This window comes from Suncus etruscus, chromosome 13 (assembly GCF_024139225.1).
Source record: "Suncus etruscus isolate mSunEtr1 chromosome 13, mSunEtr1.pri.cur, whole genome shotgun sequence".
NCBI lineage: Eukaryota > Metazoa > Chordata > Mammalia > Eulipotyphla > Soricidae > Suncus > Suncus etruscus.
The window spans coordinates 51,585,145-51,607,659 of record NC_064860.1 but is presented as its reverse complement, the minus strand read 5'-3'; the positions used below and the strand labels follow the sequence as shown (position 1 = coordinate 51,607,659).

Genomic DNA, 22,515 nt, shown 5'->3' with positions numbered 1-22,515 from the left:
AGTACTGAAATTAGAGGGTTTTCCTTATGTCATTTGCTCCACAAATTCAACAATTCTTAAGCACTGGCCTATCTAATTTCAGGTAAGCTGTACCTGTCAGATTGACAGGTCCAGGCGTGGCAAAATGACCTTCAGACCCTAAAGTTCAAGGTTAGACTAGATATATTGCAACCTTACAAGTTAACTTCCCAAATGAACTTTCCCATGGAAAAAATCATACCCAGGTTATAAAATTCACATCCGCTAGCTACACTACTGATGGCAGACCTTGGTATTTGGAGGTGGTCTGAGAACTTCACCACAGTTGTAACACAGAAGAAATAGGTACTGAGTCATGGACAAATGAGTTTGGGGAACAGTGCTTGCCTTGTCTGTTTCATCTTTGAAAGGCTTCCTTCGATTTTTTTTTTAATGAGCTCTTAAACCAGAACTCATCCCACAAATAACATTTTTCTAAATGCCTCATTTAGCAAGAGAAAAACACTCCCCTTCTACCAAACCAAATTTTATTCCCTATCAATTAACGAGTATATATTTCATTTCTGGAGGATCAGAGTTCTATTTTTGCCCCCCTCTTGGAGAACTCTCATTTGGAGTCCCTGGAGGCCATTTTAAGTGAGAAGTGTTAAATTCCTACTCTGATCCTTGTTTCTCAAGTGTCACAAAGAGATCTATCTGGTTTCTGGAACTTGGAGGCTGGCAGCTGGCAGGAGTTTTGTTCTGAGTAGGTGAGTGATGCAATGTAAAACAAGGATGAAGATTCACCTGCCCAGCAGGTGAAGAGAAAAACCACTTTCAGGTCATTTCATGTTTGTTTGTTTGTTTGCTTGGGAGATGTAACACCCACTGTTGTTCAGGTCTTACTTCTGGCTATGTGCTAAGGAATCATCCTGCAGTATGGGATGTGGAGGTCATCTGTGATGTAAAAGGTGGAATCAGAGTCTTCTATGTGCTAGGCCAGGTCCCACCCATAGTACTATCAACTCAGGTTCCAAGAAAAACACTTTTCAAAAATGAATTTATAGATCAAGAAACATGATATACAAAGCCGACGTATATGAAGGTCAAGCCAATTCTTAGGAATCTTTAAAAGAAAAACAGTTATAAAATTGATAGAAATTCAGAGCTGAGATTCAGAACATACTAATGAGTCAGGTGTACAATGTATCTTATAGGAAAATGAAGTGATTAGAAATCTCAAATAGTACGAGCTAACCTATTCCTAGAGCATATAGAATCATTAGCTATAGATCTCTGACTATAGAGCACTTAGAATGGAACAAGCCTGCAGTAAGATATATTGTAGGTATAAAATATATGCTTGATTTGAAGGCATCCTATGAAAGAGTGAAACACCTAAGTTGTGTTTTTTGTTTGTTTGCCACAACTATCTGTCTTCGGTTCTTATTCTAGACTCTATGCTCAGAGACAACTCCTGGCAGTGTTGAGGGGAGTATCTGTGATGCAGGTATCTACCAGGGTCAGCTGCATGTAAGGCAAAAGTCTTAACTCCTAACTACTTCTCTAGTCCCTAACTTGGAATATTTCTCTAATAAATTTTTCATAGTCAACAAATTAATAATATATTTGTATCAAAATAATTGTATAGTCATTTGGGAAGGATGGTTTCTTAAATAAAATAATGATAGCACGAGATTCAGCAATCTAGTTCCTTGTTATTTATCCAAAGATCATGAAAACTTAAGTTTAAGTAAGATTTTTACACATTTACACATGGGTATTTATAACAATTCTTAGAGCTCAAACTTCAAGGAAACCAAGATGACCGTCAGTTGGTGAGTGCATAAAGAAACTGTAGTATATAGAGACAATAGAATATTATTCAGTACACAAATAAATAAATCACAAAATTCCAGGCAGCTTTAAATATTAAGTGCAAGAGACTGAATAAGCCACATACAATGTAATTCCTACTCTTACCATTATGAAAGAGGTAAAACGGTGACGATACTAAAAAGATCAGTAGTTGTTTTTAGTTTTCAGAGTAGGATGAAAGAATAGGCAGAGCACATAGGATATTTAGTGAAAATTCACTGTAAATAACTGTAACACTATACTGATAGATATATAATATTGTATATTTGTGCAAAATACATATTAAACTATACATATTAATTAAACTGTGTATTAATAGGGAAACATTAAAATCAATATGCATATGGCAACTATGATGTAAGTCATAATTCATGACTTACAAATTAATTCAAATGTAAATTCATCAACTGCAGCAAGTGCATCATTCTTATCAAACACTGAGAATGGGGAAGGTTGAACATGGTGTGGATTGGGATATGTAAGAAGTTTCTGTCTTCTACTCAACTTCATAGTAAACCTAATATGCTAAAAGAATAAGCCTGTGGGGTCGGAGAGATAGCACAGCGGTGTTTGCCTTGCAAGCAGCTGACCCAGCACATAAGGTGGTTGGTTCGAATCCTGGCGTCCCATGTGGTCCTCGTGCCTGACAGGGGCTATTTCTGAGCAGACAGCCAGGAGTAACCCCTGAGCACCGACGGGTGTGGGTCTCCCCCCCCAAAAAAAAGAGTAAGCCTGTTTAAAAAGAAGCATACAATAGATCAACAATTGAAATAAGAGTCATAAAAACAGAACAAAACGAAAGTACATAAATAAGGTAGATAAGTTGATTCATTAATTTATTCAGTAAACAAGCACCTAGACAATCCCAGGTACCATGACACAGAAATTGACAGCGGATAACCTGTGAAGGGGCATCTGTGGAACATGAAGCTAGGAACTAAGGAAAGTGGACTTGCCTAGATCATTTGTTATGTGGAAGTTGATAGGTCCTCAAATAGTGTGCACTGAGTAGTACTAAGATCCTGGTTGATGTTACAGCATGAATAAAAAATGGAATCCACTAGTAGAGTTATATGACAGATACATGACTCTTGGAAAAGTCAGAAGAAATTACTGAAAGCAATTATTTTACCTAGGTACAGAAGACTGACAACATATGTTTAGAAAATGAGGTTGCTTGAATGCATAAATAAAAGTATCTAGAGAATCAATTCCCATTAGAGAGAAACTGTCTTCAAAATAACGAAGAGGAACATAGACTGAAGTAGAGAGTGATTATGAAGAAGGGAGAAATTTAATAAATAAAATAAATACATGAGGGATCAGATTAAAAAACACTAATGGCCAGAAAGGAATGTCAAAGCCAGAAGATGTAGGAATATAATATTTCTGAGTGATGACAGATGTTATGAGGTGATAACATTCAGACAGTAGATCTGGAACAGAAATTACAATAACTAGGAAGAAGTCAACTAGAATTAACTAATTATTAACTTAGTGATGATTTTGAAAAAAGAAATGGGAAAGTTCTGGTTTATCTGAGTCTCAGTTTGGAACTATGGTCCAAGTATCACATTTGGTTTGGAGGATAAGTCATATAATTGTTCTTTTGGTTGGTGATTTTAAATTAAAAATATTGTTGAAGTATACTAGCATTCTTTAGGTTAGAAACTGCCACATAGAGGGAAAAGAGAGAAGTAGGATAATTAGAGAGAGATGGTTATCAAAGAAGGCTCCATTTGGGGGTATTAAGAAAAAAATACATTGCCCTTTCAATTTTCAAACTGGAGAGGGAGCTCGCAGTTGGACCCAGCAGGGCGCACATGCCAGGAAAGCCTTCCCTCTTTTATTCTGGTATGTCAGGGTCACTGGTCAGACAGCGGGCCACAGATCTCCTGGACTGAACACTGGGTCCAGGGGACTGGGAACCCCCACGCCAGGCGGGTCTTCATGGCCGGCCCTGGCAACTCGGGCCCTGGGGGGGGGCAGAGGAGGGAAACCCTCCCCTATGTATGTTGGACCCCCTGTTTGGTTTGCTAGTAATACTATTTTTCAAAACCGTGCGGGTGCATTTGCGCACGCGCAACAAATATACTTTTTAAAGCATTATCCAAAAACGTTCCTGATCCTAGACTGTTCCTAGGAATAGAATCAGGATGCCCAAGATTTTGATAAAACACTCAAATTGACCTTTATTGTCTAGTCTTTTATGTATTGCCTCTCCCCTCACCCCTGTGTCTCTCCTACCTCCTCATACCCAAACTCTGAACCATTTTCTTCCCCTTATTCAACCCTCCTTATCCTCCGTTCCTAATTGGGTAGACACCAAGACTGACCTTCTGCCCCAACACCACCATCCAGCCCCTCATTGAACGACACCCTCTTGGGGCCGGAGAGATAGCATGAAGGTAAGGCGTTTGCCTTTCATGCAGGAGGTCATCGGATCGAATCCTGGCGCCCCATATGGTCCCCCGTGCCTGCCAGGAGCAATTTCTGAGCCTGGAGCCAGGAATAACCCCTGAGCACTGCCGGGTGTGACCCAAAATAAAGGATACAACTGCTAAAAAAAAAAAAAAAAAAAAAAAAAAAAAGAAAGACACCCTCTTGGTCCCCAGCTCATGCCTCTACAAATAACTACAACCAACACGCCTGTTGACCCATGCTTGGTGGCCCCTCATGCCCCCATCAAACTATGGACTGTTGCATGATACCAGAATCAGCTTCAGCAAAACCCCTAGTTCAAGGACAATATAGGGTTCTGTAATGCCGCAAAACATGTCTCAAACTCAACTATCACCTGGTGTCTTCAAATACACTTGTTTTCTTTCTTTTTTTCTTTTTAAAACATAAAAGGGTCACATGTATCTCTTTTGTATATCTCAGATGTATTCCCTTAACATCTATAACTCTTTTCGAATATCCTCATATAGTGACAATTTTGCCCACTAGATTAGTTATTTGATTGTTTGATTTTCCCCCTGTGAGATCTGTTTTATAAGCAATACTGGTATAAGAGTAACTCTGTATAGATTTCACGTTTATACCAAGTTATGGGAAATGTTGGACTTTATTCTTCAGCCCCCAGATGCATCAACAATATCTTGTGGCATTGCTTCTCTTTTGCATAGGCACATTAAAATGGGAAAATAATACATATGCAAACAAGTTCTTATCTAATAGAGATGGGAACACAAATTTGCTAATGTAATTAGGCCTTTTACCCTGAACATTGGCATAATGATTTGGCTTAGGCCTCAGAAGAATGGGCATTGCCCACACACACCTGAACAATGGATACCATCTATGGAAACAACCACAATTGTCTTTAACATTACCAGGATCCGAGCCTCTACCAGGAAAGACCTACCACTACTTTGGCATTGACTTACTCCAAAGAGTGCTCCCAACACCCAGACGACTCAGCAACTGTCTGCATGCAGGGCAGATCACTCTGCATTTAATGATATGCTGAAACTAGAGGATGCTCCACATCAACCTGACATCGATGAAAGAAATGCACAGAATCCAGAGTCTTTAAATATAAGAGTCTGATACTAACAATAGCTAAAATGTGAAAAAGTTTCACCAGGACCTTGAGAATGACTGGAGTTGGATAGACTGGTATGCCTGGAACCCAGAGTCTGTCTTATGCCAATAAACTTCTGGGGTGAGGCCTTTTTGTAATCAGGATTATTTTTCCATTTTCTCCATTTTTCTGGACCTATGCAAACATGGCGATTGCCACTATCACACCTTTACTATATTTTTTTACTCTTATCCTTTAAGGAAAATACAACTTACTGAACTTAAAAACAAATTACTGTAGTAGAATGCCTGTCTCGAATACAGGCAGAGGATGGGAAGGTGGGAGGGGGTAATGCTGCACTGGTGAAGGGGGGTGTTCTGGTTATGACTGTAACCCAAATATGATCATGTTACTTACATAAAAATATATTAAAAAAGAAAGAAAAAATGAATTATGGTCATCAGGCCAGAATGAGATGCAGTGTAGGAAAACTGGTGAGTTGCTGTTTAGGAAAACAAAGGATATGATGTTAGTGGTGCATTGAATGAAATCAATAGTTGGGAAGACTTTAGATTTAACTCTCAAGGAACATTAAAATCTACTAGTAATATAAAGGAAGTTTGAGAAGACCTAAAATGTATGTGCTCAGTGGGAAAGGCCTTGTGAAACCTGTCACATACAGGGCAGGCAACACTAGCTATCTTAACTGTACATGATCATAAATGGAAGTTAACAAGCTTCACTATATGGTTTTAAATACAGAGGTAATGTCCAGCTAATGTGAACATCAATCTAGAATCTGAGTAAGCATATTTGCCATTATGAGGGTGATTTACTCAGTCAGAACAAAATAAATTTTCTCAGGGGAAATGAACAAATCAAGAATCCAATAGCCAGGGCTGGTGGGAGACTACCTAGTAGAGCAGGTGAGGCACTTGAATACAGTCGAACCAGGTTCAATCCACATCACCTAGGTCCCTTGAGCTCCACCAGGAATGATTTCTTTTTTTTTTTTTTTTTTTTGGTTTTTGGTTTTTGGGCCACTCCCGGCGGTGCTCAGGGGTTGGAATGATTTCTAATTTGTTTTTGTTTTTGTTTTTTGTTTTTGTTTTTTTTTGGGGGGGATCACATCTGGCGGTATTCAAGGGTTACTCCTGGTTCTGCGCTCAGAACTCATTCCTGGCAGGCTTGGGGGACCATATGGGATGCTGGGATTTTAATTAAGGTCTGTCCTGTCTGTGCTGGCCTTGTGCAAAGCAAATGCCTTACCACTGTGCTATCACTCTGGCCCATGAATGATTTCTGAATGCAGAGGCAGATGTAAGCCCTGAACACTGTCAGGTATAGATCCCCAAATAACAGACAAAAACCCCAACATCCTGTGAACAAAGGAACTGTCCAAACAATTTAAAATTTCCCATTCTAAAACAAGAATCCTATAACTCGGGATGCTGATCACAGCTCTGATTATAAGAGGTTTTCTTTTTTTCCAGAAGTCACTCTAATTGTTTCAAATCTAGAACTAATCAAGAAAGAGCAAGAAAAAAAGACTATTAAAAAAAAAAAAAGAACTAGGCAATCCCCATGCTTAGAGAAATTGGCAGTTAAAACAACGGACATTACTATTACCTGGTCATGGAACACAGGTGTCTAGAATCCAACTAATAAATTCCACTTGAAAACTCCCACTGTGAGGAACCCAACTAAAAATTCCACAGAAAAACAGCTCTGAAGCTTTCCAATTGGCAAATCTCACTCTCACTGACATTTCCTGCCTGGGAGAAGGAGGATGAGTTTGTATTTCTTTCAAAATTTGAAAACAAACAATCCAGTGAGCATACCATTTTCTTTTTGCTTATTCCCTTCTCTTGTTTTTCATTGTTTGTTTAGCTTTCTATACCTTGCTGTTTATACAGCTCAGTAGACCTGGGCTATATATACAGCCACACATCTGAACAGTTTCCTAAACCTGGCAGAGAGGGAACATGAAGAGCTCCAGTAACAAAGAGCCCTGACAATACTGATCAGAAACTAAGCAATAACCACTGAACAGAAGTCTAGTGTTATGAAGAGCATCCTGCTGAGTGAATGAGCCAGAGGAAAAACGATAGACATAGAATAATCACTCTCATTTGTGGGATATAAAAATAATTACCTGAGAATAATACCAAAAGAAAATCAAAATGATGGGGCTAAGGAAGTGCAATTAGGACAGAAAAAGGATCACTATGACAATTATAGCTAGGGTTTTGTTGGTGTGTTTTGAGCTACACCTGACTGTGCTCAGGGGTTGCTTCTGACTCTCCACATAGGAATTATTCCTGGCAGGCTCATCAAACTATGTGGGATGACAGGGATTGAATCTGGTTGGCTGTGTGCAAAGCAAGTGTCTTATTCACTGTAGTATCACTCCAGCTCCTGGCAATAATAGTTGGAAATTAATACTCTGAACAAGGTCTGGGTGCTGAAAGGAAGTAAAATGCATGATGATCCTTCAGCAGCAGTATTGCAAACTACAGTGCCTAAAAGGAAGAAATGGAAGAAAAGGAGGGAGAGAGAGGGGGAGAGAGAGAGAGAGAGAGAGAGAGAGAGAGAGAGAGAGAGAGAGAGAGAGAGAGAGAGAGAGAGAGAGAGAGAGAGAGAGAGAGAGAGAGAAGAAAAGTGTCTGTCATAGAGTCAGGCCAGGGGTGGGGTGGGATGGGGAATGGGAGGGTAACTTGGGGAAACTGGAGGTGGGAAATGAGCACTGGTAAAGAGCTGGCTATTGTATGAAAAAACTCAATTATCAACAATTCTTACCTGTATCCAATGATAATTTAATACAAAATATTATAAAAATATAAGTCTAGTTATTTACTAAAAGCTGACAACTATAGTTCCCATGTATATAATCATATATTTAGAAATGTTAATGAAAAGTTGTACAAAATATATTATGAAAACTGTATGCTTAACTACATAATTATCAGAAAACTTTACATTAATTAAAGTTCTGCAACTCATATTTAATATCTATTTGAAATTCTGAAAGATTTCTGAAAAAGAAGTGTTATAAACATCATCACCTCTTGGGGAATGATATAACAAGGAACTGATGACTGAATCAGCAGGCCTTTCTAGCCCAAAGGTTTTTATAATTTTATATCTGAATACAGAACTTGCTTCTAATTACAAGAAAAAAAGATAATTAAATAGTAAGTTCTGGAATTAACATTTCAAAGAAAAAGTGAAAATGTCTTTAATAATTATGAAACCAAAGATAATTAAGAAAAATAACTTTGGTGAACATTTCAGAATACCCTCAACATTCACACAGGAAAATATTTTAATGAACGGCAAAACTCAAGACAAAATTGGAAATATACTCATATTTCACCCACCAAATCAAATCACCAAACAAATAAAATATCTCTGAATAAAAGTTAATATTTAGCTAAAAAATATTGACCAATTGGTGTTTTATTAAATTGCTAAATTAATGCTAAGACAGAATACTATGTCACTCACTCAGATTTCTTTTCTGCTCGAACACCAATTGTAATTCTAGTATAATGCTTATCCTACTTCTTGAGATTGTGATAAAAGAGAGCAAAGTAACTTAGGGATGGTTGATCCACTATATAACAATCAGTGGACCATCACCATAACAGAATGTCATGGCCAAAAATGTTTCCCATAAACAGCAAGCTTCCATAGGAGTGTGCAGAGATACTTGTAATGAGAAATAGAAAGGCACATTTATAGAACAAAAGTACATGTTACATATTTGGACATCTAAGAAAAGAGTGAAGACAAAGGACCCCTTACCTCCCATCTGCATAGTCTGTATCGGCTCCACCCCACCAGACATCAGAGTCATCCTCTTCTGCATCTGCTGAGTCAATATTATCACTCTCCTCTGCCAGTGGGCAACACACAAACTCCACCCCTCGAAACTTGTCGATTCCACAGGGCAGCAACATGCCAAAGTCATGCAAGTTGGTACTCTTTTTACTACAGGTCTACAAGGGGAAGAAAAAACAGTGAGAGTGACAAAACAGATCTATTTATCCAAAGAAAACCAACAAAAAGAAATACAGCAAACTACAACCTTCATGTCAGTAAAAAACCATTTTTACAATGAAAGAATTGTTTGCCTTTTGAATAGATTTTCTTATGTATTTTGATTTTTTAGCATACACTAATTTAGATTTCTTATTTTCTATTTTATTGATTTCATAAAGATACATGATTAAATGATAATCTAATATTATAAAGTGGACTAGTATGAAAGACATATGGCGGGGAAACTGGGGAATTATATGTAAAAAGAAGTCTGACTGATGAATAGATCACAGAGACTTCAAATTGTCTGGCTTTGTTAGTGTATCAGGAAGTTGTCAAGCTTTGTGTATAATCGAAATGAACTTCCACCTTCATTACAGATGGAAATGTCTCTCAGTTGGATCTCTCTTATTCTAGAAATTCTAACTCTTGGCCATCTTCCAAAATAACAATACTGTGAAAAGGAAGGAAATCATTCTGTTATGAATCAAAACTCAGTCATTAGAGATTTTTTTTTTCTTTCAATACAGTTTTGCTTTCTGGGAATTTAAAGATGTGCTCTAAAAATAATCTAGATTAACTTAAAGTATTGGAAGCATTCACTGCAAACAGAACAAAGATGAATAAGTCAATGAATATAGGTAAATAGTAAAAATACTAGAGTGAATTTTTACATTATAAAAATTAATTATTTTATTGCTTAGAAATGAATGAATTTTTTTGTAAATTCAAGTTTATCAGGTGGATAGTTGGGTTTAAATGGTAGGCTTTACATAATAATCTCTCTCATACATGGGGTATAAAGAAATATTACAGGCGATAATAAATGGTCAAATGCAATAAACATTGATATCTGGTTTTAGTAGGAACCTGAGGTAGAAGGAGATACTGGAACAATTTTAGGAGAAAGAGGACAATCTGGTCAAAGGTGTGGTACTAGTGTGTTTATATATATAAACTATAATTTTATAATCATGGTGCCTACTAAGATAAAATTAAAGTTAGTTAAAATGAATAAATAGTATTCTTAAGATCAGTCTCTTTCTATGCCAGTGAGGAAGTTTATCAGCTAAGTGTTTGCTTTGCAGGCAGGAGACCTAGTATCAATCCCAGCAATGCATTATGGTCTCCCAAGAATTGACCCTGGAAGAGACCCTGAACACTGATGGGTATAATCCAAGGAATACAAGATGTACTATTATTGCAGCAATAGTACAGCAGGCGCTCTGCCTTGCATGTGGCCAACCCAGGTTCCTTCTCCATCATCTCATATGGACTCCCTCACTTTGTCAGGAATGACTTCCTAATGTAGAGCCAGGAATAAGCAAGGCCTGAGTATCACCAGGTGTGCCCCTCCCCCCACAACTTTTAAAAATGTCTCCTGGGCCCGGAGAGATAGCACAGCGGCGTTTGCCTTGCAAGCAGCCGATCCAGGACCAAAGGTGGTTGGTTCGAATCCCGGTGTCACATATAATCCCCGGTGCCTGCCAGGAGCTATTTCTGAGCAGACAGCCAGGAGTAACCCCTGAGCACCGCCGGGTGTGACCCAAAAATCAAAAAAAAGAAAATGTCTCCTAACTCTTCCAAATGCATTTGAATATCAGAAACCATCTATTTTATACAGTCAATATCATGAGAACATATTTTACATGAAAGTCAAAAATCAGATTGTTTTAAAAGAAGGCAATAATATAATGTAAATATTAAGTGTTTTTTAATAGTTCTAATGCAACAAGACAATACTTATATTGGGCTAAATCAAGATTCCACAACAGCTGATGTTGACATTTTGGATTAGATCATTCTTGGGGAGCAAAGGAGAGGATTGTCTTAGTCTGAAGACTGTTTGGTGGAATCTGGTTTCTAGGTACCAGATGCCAATGACAATATCTCTTTCAGTTCTGACAATCCAGAAATGTCTTCAGAAAGGCTTATGCTCCTGCATAAGAATAGTCAGGGAAAGCTGAGTTGGAGATCACTGAACTACACAATAGGACCTAATTTTGAGAGAACAATCTCACCAGAAAATATAGTTGATATTAAGCTGATGGGTCTAATTATGCATGTTTCTTTTTTCAATAAACAGGGTTGGATCTTTATAACTTCAAATTCCGTAGTCAATACTGGTCAGCTGATTTCAGATGTGAAGACAGATACCTGTCTTCAAAGTTCCTCAACTAAATCCCCCACTGACACCAAGAGATAGTGGATAATTAAATTTGTGGTGGCCAAAAGTTACTCATAGAATTTTTCATAAATATATATTCCATATATATATTTATATTCCATAAATATATATATATATTTAAATTGAGCAGTTTTAAATATACTGATGTCAAAAGTGACATTTGGAGCTGACTGTCTTATGTTTTTTTTATTGGTTTCACCAACACAAGTATTAATAAAGGGCTAGAATTATTGCCACAGATTTGTTCACTGTGGAAAAATGGAGGTTAACAACCTGGACTGGTGAACTCAAAATTGAATAGCATATGAGAATTTGAATGCTATTGTAGCTTTCAAAGTAGTAGAGGACAAGCTACGTCCTAGTTTACTACTGTATTCACCAGCAAATAATAGGCAGAGGTTAAATTACAAAAATATTGACTGTGACAGGAGGAAACAATAATTGGCAAATTGAATTTTAAAAAAAATTAATTTTGAGGTTTATAAATACATTCAGATTAAGTTTTTACAGACACAATTCCTGGTTTCTGACAAACTGGGATTATCAGATGAGGAAACAATACTAAAGTGGGTATAAAGTGGGCCTAAAGAATTATAGGGGAGGAATGTTGTTATTCAGTGAGTGAAATGTGGAAATATATTTAGAAGAGTTGTGATCTAGTATTCCCTAAGACATATATAACTATATAAGGAAACAAAACCTCAATTAACATTCTTTTAAAGATTGTAGAATTTTATTTTATTTTATTTTATTATTTTTGGTTTTGGATCACCACTGGCAATGCTCAGGGGTTTCTCCTTGCTCTTCACTCAAGAATTAATCTTGGATGTACTTGGGATGTACATATAGGAAGCTGGGGATCAAACCCGGGTCAGTCATAGTCAAGATAAATGCCCTATCCACTGTATTATCACTAAGGTTCCTGCAGCATTTTGGAAGTTGTAAACCTGTTCTCCTAAAATGTGTAGTTTTATAAATTAATACAATCACAGTTCAAAAAAATATTTTAGGAGCAGAGATCTTAATTTAAAATATGGCAAGAACACATAATGAATCTGTACTAGCCCTATTTTTTTTTTTTTTTTTTTTTTTTTGGTTTTTGGGCCACACCCGGTGACGCTCAGGGGTTACTCCTGGCTATGCGCTCAGAAGTCGCTCCTGGCTTGGGGGACCATATGGGACGCCGGGGGATCGAACCGCGGTCCGTCTCCTAGGCTAGCGCAGGTAAGGCAGGCACCTTACCTCGAGCGCCACCGCCCGGCCCCAATGTACTAGCCCTATTTGACTGAAAAATACTCTTAGGATTAAATTTCTTTTGGGGGCCAGAGATAGCATGGAGATAAGGTGTTTGCCTTCCATGCAGAAGGTCAGTGGTTCAAATCTTGGCATCCCATTGGTCCCCCAAGCCTACCAGGGGCGATTTTTGAGCATAGAGCAAGGAGTAACCCCTGAGCACTGCCAGGTGTGACCCAAAAACAAAAAAAAATATTTCTTTTAATTTAAAAGAAATAGAGCTTACCAATCTGGCTGTAACCTCAAAAACCCCTCTAAAATAATTACAAATGTCCATAAGAGATCTTCATTTCTTTTGAAAAGGAGTGGATGAGAGACCAAAAGATCAAACCCAGGTGTAATACATGTAAAGCACAGGGTCTACCCCTGAGTTTACCCTTGGTCTGTAGAAAATCCTTTGCTGTTAAAAGAAAGAATGTGGGAACAAAGAGCTGATACCTCTTTGGCGACGGCGTGCCAGTGAAGGTGGGTTTCACACACATCCATCCTCTCCTGGTGTAAGAATTTGCACTTGTCAGGAACAAGAAGGGCATCACTTACAAACTCGCCAACTGAAAAGAAGGAAAATGCTCATGTCATTCTATTGACAACAAAGTAACCTTCAGAGACTGTATTAAGGGAAGATAATGCAGAGAGGCCAGACCATTCTTACTGATGAATTAATAGATCTCAGGACCTTTATATAATGTTGAATGTTTTGTGTGCGTGTGCACAATTAAGGGTCATTCTGGTGTATTATATTTGTGCTTAGGGATCACTCCTGCAAGAGCTTGGGGGACCAGATGGGGTACCGAAGACAGAACCTGAATTTCCACATGCAAGCAAGTGCCTGGCAAGCAAGTGCCTTACCCACTGTATTATAATTTCCAACCAGAACTTTTTTAACATCAAGACCTGCCTTCAGCTGTAGCCTAGTTTCTTCCCACATTAACTCTGTGAATGTGGGTTAAAATATTTCCGACTTGATTATCTTTTGGTGCTGGAGACTAAAGTCAAGGTTTCATACCACAAAGGCAATGCTTGACACAAAATCATATCCCTGGCTTCCTATCCTTTAAGTGAAATCGTTATTAAACTTAAGTAAATCCTAGCAAAAAAACTGGTGAGTTAGGAAATCAATTGTCATTCAATATCAACAAGGTTGAAAATCAGATAGACAATGCCTAGGTAATAATTTGAAAAGACCACATACCAATAATCATTTACAACTCTGTATTGGACAAATTAATTTTTAAATATTAGCATATTTTTACTTACTAAGCAAACAAAACATCTATATATGCATGCGATTCACAAATTCACATAGCAACATATAAACAATATATAAGTTTAAGGTAAATGTATACTGTGCAAATTTTTTAATTCCATTGCTGATATTACAGATACAGCCCTAACAAAATCTTATCTAAACTGACATTCTAATTAATTATATCAAAACAATTATGTTTGTTATCAGATGTTTAAATAAAGATATTATTAAAAAATAAAATAATTATATCAAAACAAAATTTTGAACTTAGTTCTCCCCCATTTTTATTGTGTTGCTACAATTCAAAATACTGTTAATGACCATCCTTTCTCCTCCCCTGGTAATCTCAGTTATGTGAACCAAATCTCCAGTCAAGCTACTTTTGGGCATTTGTTGCTCTCTTACTGTGTGTGTGTATAACTCTGCATTCTGTTCAGGGATCCTGTTTTTTAATGGCTTTCTTTCATTGTTAATTCAGAAAAATTCATATTTATTTATTTGGTTTAACTTCTAAGTGCTTGAGGCTTTTCCCCATTTTTCTTATGATTTCCCTATTATGTTTGTGTGTTCAAATTTTCCATTTCAAAATTTCCATTCTGAAAGTACAGTGGTTTAAGAAGGTAGGTGATGTGCTTCTATATCTTTTTGATTTTATGGAGATCTATTTTATGACCTAGTATGAGGTTGATCTTGGAGAATATCCCAGGTGTGCATTAAGAAAATTGTGCACTAGACTTTTAGTGGCTCTACAGCCCTATAGGTACAACCTTTCTATTTCTTCCTCAAGGCCAGTGTTTTCTTGTTGAGTTTCTGCCTCGTTGATCTATCCAATTGTGACAGAAGAGTGTTATCCAACTACTATTTTGCTGCTGTCAATAGCTTCCTCATTTCTCTTAGCAATTGTTTAAAATATTTTCATGGTCCATCATTAGGTGGGTACATATTTAGGAGTGAGTTCTTGATGTATTAATCTATTGATCACTGAGAAATGACCATCCTCATGCTGTACAACTTTTTAAATTTTGAAGATTTTGTTGTTTGATCTTAAAAAAATGTCTATACAGTCTCTATAGGGGAATTATTTGTCTGTAAGCTTGTTTTGTAGCTTTTAACTTGATCCTGTGTTTACCCTGATTGTTCACATGTGACCCCAGAGGCAGCAGACAGTTGAGTTTTCTGATCTATCCTACCACTCTGTGTCTCTTAATTAGTGGGTTTAGTCTATTGACATAGACTGTGATTCTGAGATGACAGAATTTGTTGCTTTCATTTTGAAGAGGTAATGCACATTTGTGAGTTTTGCCTTGTCTTTTGAAGAAGCTCCTTTAATGCTTCTTTTAGAACTGGTTTCAAGGTTATGAACTCCCTTAGCTGCTGCCTGTTCATGGAGCTTTGTACTGTTTCTTCAAATCTGAATGACAATGTAGCTGGGTAGAGTATTCTTGGTAAGATGTTCATTTAATTGAGTTTTGTTTACTTTATTCCACCCATTCTCCTCTGGCTTGTACAGTCTCATTCCATGTATCTGCTTTGGATTTTATAGAAGTTCCTTTGCATATAAGTTTCTTCTTTGGCCTTGCTGCTTTCAATATTGTGTCTTTGTCATTCTGATTACAATGTGTCCTACTGTTTGTCTACAATCTCTATATTCACTGCAACCCTTCAGGCCTCTTAGGTATATGAGCTCCTCAACTTTGGAAAATTCTTATATACACTAATTTGACTAGTTTTCTTCATCAAATTCACTTTCCTATTCCTTGGGGATGACGAAGATTCTGATATTGTTCCTCTAAAACTCATCCCATAGCCACATGGTGTATTGATATTTCTTTTTTAGGGGGAGGAAGAAATCTGATGATGCTCAAGGGTTACTCCTGGCTCAATGCTCTGGAATCACTCCTGGTAATGCTAGGAGACGGGAGACCATCTGGGATGACAGAGATTAAACCCAGAATGGTCATATGCAAGGCAAACACCATACCTATTGTGCTATCTCTCCAGCTGCAAAGCCTATAGTGTTTGCTTGCTCAAGGGTAACTTCTGGATCTACACTGAGAGATTACACCAGGTGATACTTGCTAAACCATATGGGGTGCAAGGGATTGAACCTCGGTTCACTACTTGCAATGTAAGTGCCCCCTACCCATTGTATTGCAAGACATATAGTTGGCCCTTTGACTTATCCCTAGACCTCTGAGGCTCTTTCTTAATATGAAGCAAGTTACTGAAAGACATATAGCTTCACAAAATCTGCTGTTCATCAAAGAACATGCATTACAGCATTTATAAAAAGAAAATGTAATTTTTAACTTAAAAAATGACATTTAGTTTGGCATTAGAAAGATGCTATTAGGTTTCTACTATTACAGTTGCCAACAAATGTATATGCCTCCCCCAGTGAGATTGCTTTTTAAGGATTAATATTATCCTTTCTAATAAGCTGGTGGGACTAATGGTAAAGTGGAAAATTCACTGTACTCTAGTTTTATAGTCCTACTACTTGCAAAACTGATCAAACATACTAGAATGTTACACAAAAGAAATCCTAGCAATTAAACCACAAAAATCTGTTTACGGCATTTTAATAAGAATTAAAGAGGAATGACAAATAAACCTTTTCTCAGATACTTGCTTATTAGCTTAACAGTTTGCTTTATTCTTTAATTATAAAAGGATTTAAAAAAATGTATGATATGGCAGGGAATTTGGGGGGCTCTATTCTAGCTTTACTGTGAATCCACAATTACTCTAAAATTAAAAATTATTTTAAAATACCTGATAGTCTGTATCTAGATTTTCCATATACAATCAAATGCACTGGTGTTTTTAAAATAAGCCTTCTGTTTATTTGGTTTGATCTTTGGGAATTAAAAAAAAATATATCATAAGAACTCCACTGAAAGACACCAAAAGCCAAAATAAAGCATTACAATAAAACAAACTGCTACTGTTTACATCAAATTTTATAAAATGTGGCACCATCTTAATCTTAGTGGATACAGACTGGTATACACTTTGTATGTTCAGTAAGAATCAAACAACCTGGCTTCCTACTTAAAATTTTACCATTTATATTTATACACACAGTATACTTGCTCACTATAACCAAAAGAGAATTTTGGAGGCTAATGATTTCTTAGCTAAAAGGTCTCAGCAAAAAAGCAATGATGCTGAATTCAATTGGGACTCTTCTGGTCTCGATCCACGGCTCCCTGGTGGTCTTGTAGAGGACAGACCAACTCAAATTACCTCTGTCTGCAGATGGGAGTGAAAGGACTAAGTGACTGATCTACAGGCCCAGCTGGCACTAGAATTGGCCTGTAAATCAGTTCTCCAGGCTCCTGCTCCAAGACTGGTAACTCAACTCATGCCATTTAAAGTCAGGGGGTTAGCTGGCAACCCCCCAGGGCTTTTATAAGAGTAGGCCCACTTTTAGACTATAAAATACTTTCACATTATAGTGTACAAAGTGGTTAGCTCCACAATAAAACTATTAGCCAGCAAACCCTATAAAACAGATGAGAAGGCAACCCACACCACAACGAAGAGATCACATGCCAAAACCATGGCCTAAAAACACAATTAGAGTTATTTCACTCACATGAAAAATCTGCCGCTGCAGATATCCAATGACAATGTTCAGGACCATTTGTCTACATGTCTGTACTGTCATTCTTAGTATGTTGGATTTTGTGCTTATGGTTCTTGGAGGGAGGTACAGGGCACTATTGGGGATTATCCAAACCTAGAACTTGATACATGCCAGGCAGGTGTCAACCTCTGAGCCTTACCTCTGGCTTTGTGCTCACTTGAATAGCCACTGAAACACGAGATTTCATGGAGAATTTGAGAACCCAGTAAGCAAAATCCAGAAAATCTGGGTCATGCCTGGAGTACTCAGTCTGGCTGGCAATTAGTGCTAGTGCCTGAGGGTGCAATACTGTTCAAGCCCTGGGGTGCCAGCAACCATCAGGGTTATTCCAGTGGTACTTGGGGGTCTCCAGAGCTACACTAAGTGATGTTTGGGGAACCACATAGTGCCTGGGATTATATCTGGCTCAAGCACATGTAAATTATGAGCCCTAGCCACTGCACAATCTCTCACATTCTTAATTTTTTTCTTTCTGTGATCTTTATAAAAGATAGGTGATTCTAGGAAGAATTTACAAGTGTACTTTTTCAAAACATGAGATGCTACATATAACCAATGCCACAGATCATATGGATGGATGCATGGCACAAGGGAAAGGGTGGTTGGTAGAGGAAGAAGCAAATTTCTCAAAACAGATTGCTCAATTTTTGAAATCAGAGTGGCAATAAATAGGTCAATCAAAAGTCTAAAGTCATTCAGGGTTTATTTTGCATAGCTGTCAAATGAACAAAGATTGTCCCTATGTTGACATGAGGGCCTAGTGATGCTGGCTATAATCATAAATATCTAAGGACTAAAAACATCTGAGGGCCTCTGGACTATATTAGTCCAGAATGTGTCCTTCATTTCCCAACTCTCAAGAATTAAAGAAGATTCAAGAATGTCTAGTATAATGTTCTAGAAAACAATAATATTAATGAAAGAATGGCAAAATCTTTTCTTTTCTTGGACTACACTGGATGATCCAGAACACGGGTCTCATAAACAATGAGGTTGAAAGTGGAACCATCCTGAAGTCAGTGCCTCTATGGCTCACCCAAGATCAGCTCACTTTGTCCTAGTACCTCACTCTGCAGCCAGCACAGTGACCTTGCTTTCCAAGAGAAGGTGAGTGGAGAAGATATACTCAGGTATACAACTGAGTAGTTAAATGAGCAAATGCTCACTAAATACTTATCTCTCACTAGGATGGTTTCTCCTGTAATCCACTAATCAAGTTTTTCATTTTAATAAAACCTCAATAATCTTATTTTTCATTTATTACTGATCATCTACTCTTTCTCTAATGACAGCCATGGAGTTTGATTTCTACTTCATGATCACTCTTTAGTTTTAGCCTTACAGGTAAAAGAACACAACATCTGAAGTAATGACAAAAAAGAAGCCAACCTGGCAGGTAGAGTCCTGTGAGGAATTACCAGTCCCACTTGAACTCCCTTAAATTAAATTCTCATCCCAGCTGTGACTGCATTTTCTAAACTCTCTCTCTCTCCCCCCACCCAACTGCCCCGTCATAGATCTTCACACACTAATGCTTCACCAATATACCCTCTATTTTTATCTTCCTGCTGAGAATATAGCAGTGAACAAAAGATCTGAAACCAAACCAGAATTTACCAAGGGAAGATTTCAAAACACAAAATGTCAGATGACAATATAGCATGGAGAGAAAGCAGTGAAGGGATTGCTTTTAAGAGAGAAAAATTTTTGGTAGTGGGATCAGGCCAACGACTCATTCCATGAGTAAGTGACATCTGAGCAAAGATTTAAGAAAGGGGAGAATAGGCCAGACAAGACATTGGGCTAAGGAAGTACAGGCAGCTGAAGAAACCAGGACAACGCCTCTGAGACAGGAACATGTGTAGTAAGTTCAGAAAAGGGAGAGATTAGAATTGTCAGAGGAGAATGAAGGAGGCCAGTGGGTGAGTGAGAGAACCCACATTCTAAAAAATATTCTTTTATGGGGGCATTGTTTTGGGCCATTGTTTGGGCCATTGTTTTCGGTTATATTCAGGGTTTTCTCTTGGTTCTGCACTCGGGAATCACACCTGAGAGGCTTGATGGACCATATGGGGTTCCAGATAATGAACCCAATTGGCCACATGCAAGGCAAGCACCTCTCCACTGTACTATCTCTTTCTCTAAGCTGTAAGTGAACAATTCTTTCTTGCCCTGAGGATCCAGACTCAAGTAGGAAAACCAGATAAGGAGCTGTTGCAATAAAGCAGAAAGAAGATGATGCGGGCTGGGTAAAGTATGAGAGCAATTCAGTGAGAAATAATCAGATTTTGGATAGAGTTTGCAAGGTAAAATCTAAAGGCTCAAACCAGGGGAATCAAACCTAGAGAGAAGGCAAAGATGTACTTGTTCCAATTTGAGTAGTTTTAAGATTCATTAGACTGATACAGATGAAAAAGACTGGACCAAGTGCCCTGAATTATTCTTCATCACCATAGACTACTCAGACATACAAACCATTCGGGATTGATGAGCTTATTAACCTCCACTACTATTTCAGTTCACAGCCAAATGAGAACTAGAGACAAATGTTGATTACTCTGGCAATTTTTGACTTTGCTATTCCAGAATCTAACTTCTCAGGCATTTTTCCCCTTCAATTTGCTCATTATATGCTGATATTTTATAACTTTCCTATATTAACCCATGGTTGGAAAGCTTTTCTGGCAGGCATTTGAGGATACAGACTAATATTACTAGAAGTGACCAAGAGATCATTCAACAAAGTTTGCATATGATAAAAAGCTTAAAGGTTGTGTCTCAGTGAGTAGCTTAGTGGGTTCTCAATCCTCTTTGGCATGAGGGTGAATTCTATCTCTGTAAGTTGATGCCATTTTGAAAGAATCAGTCTGTGACTTCATCATTATCACAGAGAGAAATGAAACATGGTTTTCTTCTGATGGGGAATCACGATCAAATGAAAGAAACTAAATGGATTAAGATGTATAAAAGTGAAGAGTGGGGCTAGGAGGACGTTTCACCTAAATTGTCTTTCTGATTTATTCAAGAAGCTGGAGCTGAGATTCACAAACATAAGAATGACGGGGTGAAGAGAACAGAGTCCCCAGCCAAGGCCCTGAATCACATTGATCTCAATAAAATAAAGGTATATGGGGCCTGAGAGATGTAGAGTGATTAAAGTGCTTGTCTTGCTCATATCTGATCTGAGTTCCACTCCCAGCTCCACATATGGTCCCAACAACTACCAAAATTGATACCTGAGTGAAAAATCAGAGGCAAAATCCGAGTACAGGTGGGTGTGGCACAAATGCCAACAAATGCTCTTATTTACTAGGGATACGAACTTAAACTTTTTTACAACACAGGGGCATCTCCCACCCTGAACGACCCCAGGGAATTAAACACTGACCGTCCAGCCCTGACTCCTGGATCCCAGACATGGAAATGACAGAGTTCTCCACAACAGCTCCAAGAACCAAATCCCCTCCAGGGCATCCATAATACTGCTCTGACACCCACATGCACCAGTTCTAAATTGATAACCTGACAACAAAGAAATGGGAACAACTTGATCCAAGAGCAAGTTGTCCTTCCTCACCAGCCAATGATAAGACACAATCAGAAGACATGTCACTCTTTGATCTGTGCAAAAGCCAAGATCGCTATATACAGATAACTGGTTGTTACAACCAGGACTGGACAGTATGCATCCTGGGACCAACAACAACAACAACAACAACAAAAAGCACTAGCCTAGCTTTTGGTCTACGATCTGTTCAACAAACAAGATCTTCAAGTCCAGAGGTCTGACTGAGACAATCCCAACTGAACAGGTCTTCCGGAAGCATAACAAAAGACTCTATCCCAGGCTCCATCATAGGAGCAATGTAATGACCAAGACCACCAACTACAGAAGATGGATAAAAATGACACTGAAGAAGCAGAACTGCTAAAACCACAAAGAAAGACTTCATCATAAGCTCCATTCCTTGAGCTGTACAGACAGCACGATCTCTAGATACAGAGGTCCAATTTAAACATCCATGATGAAGCAGAAGTCTTCTATACACCAAAAAAGCACCGAGGGGAGAATAAATGATCATGCAAGGAGTCTATAGTTAATCCCATGACAGTATACTTCAGGAGTGGAGAAACCCTGTATCTCCTAGGCCAAAGGAATTCCCTCTAAAATATCCCCAATAGTTACTGTGCCTATGCAGGGAGAAAAAGAAAAAAAAAAGCACAAAATATCATTTTTCCACATATAAATTTATTGATTGATCGATTTTTATTGAGGTCTTTATTTTGGTGTAGATATTGAAGTTGATGTCTCCAATTTTATTTTATTTTATTTTATCTTTCTCTTTCCTTTTGTACTCCGGCATGGTTTGATTTCAGAACCGAAACTATTGTGTAGTGCTTATTTTTATTGCTGTAGTGCTCACTGGATATTTAATTTGATATTTCTTTTTGTATTGATGTGGTGTTTCAATTACCTTTTTCATGTCCTCGCTCAAACTGAGGTTGAAAGCCTCCAGAAAGACTCCACCATTTTCAGCTTATTTGATTTATTTTATTTTTTATTTTTTTTTTATTTTTTATTCCACTCTATTGCTTTTTTTTTTTTTCAAACAAAACCACATAACTCGAATTATCGAGCTCCACCTCTCAAACAGAGGGGGAAACAAGGGAGGGTACCAGGACCAAACTGATATATGATCACTAATAGTAAGCTAGACAAAGAGGGG

General features: G+C 37.8%; 1 protein-coding gene across 4 annotated transcripts in view; it reads right to left on the bottom strand.

Annotated features, from left to right (window-relative positions):
- Nucleotides 1-22,515, bottom strand: part of APP (amyloid beta precursor protein) — a 310,266-nt gene that overhangs the window by 172,960 nt on the left and 114,791 nt on the right. For all 4 annotated transcript variants that reach the window (XM_049785762.1, XM_049785763.1, XM_049785765.1 and 1 more), the window contains exons 4-5: nucleotides 13,326-13,438; nucleotides 9,170-9,363 (exon numbers count right to left, since the gene is read on the bottom strand). In XM_049785762.1, coding sequence (XP_049641719.1) covers nucleotides 9,170-9,363; nucleotides 13,326-13,438 — 307 coding nt within the window. The remainder of the gene's footprint in view (nucleotides 1-9,169; nucleotides 9,364-13,325; nucleotides 13,439-22,515) is intronic.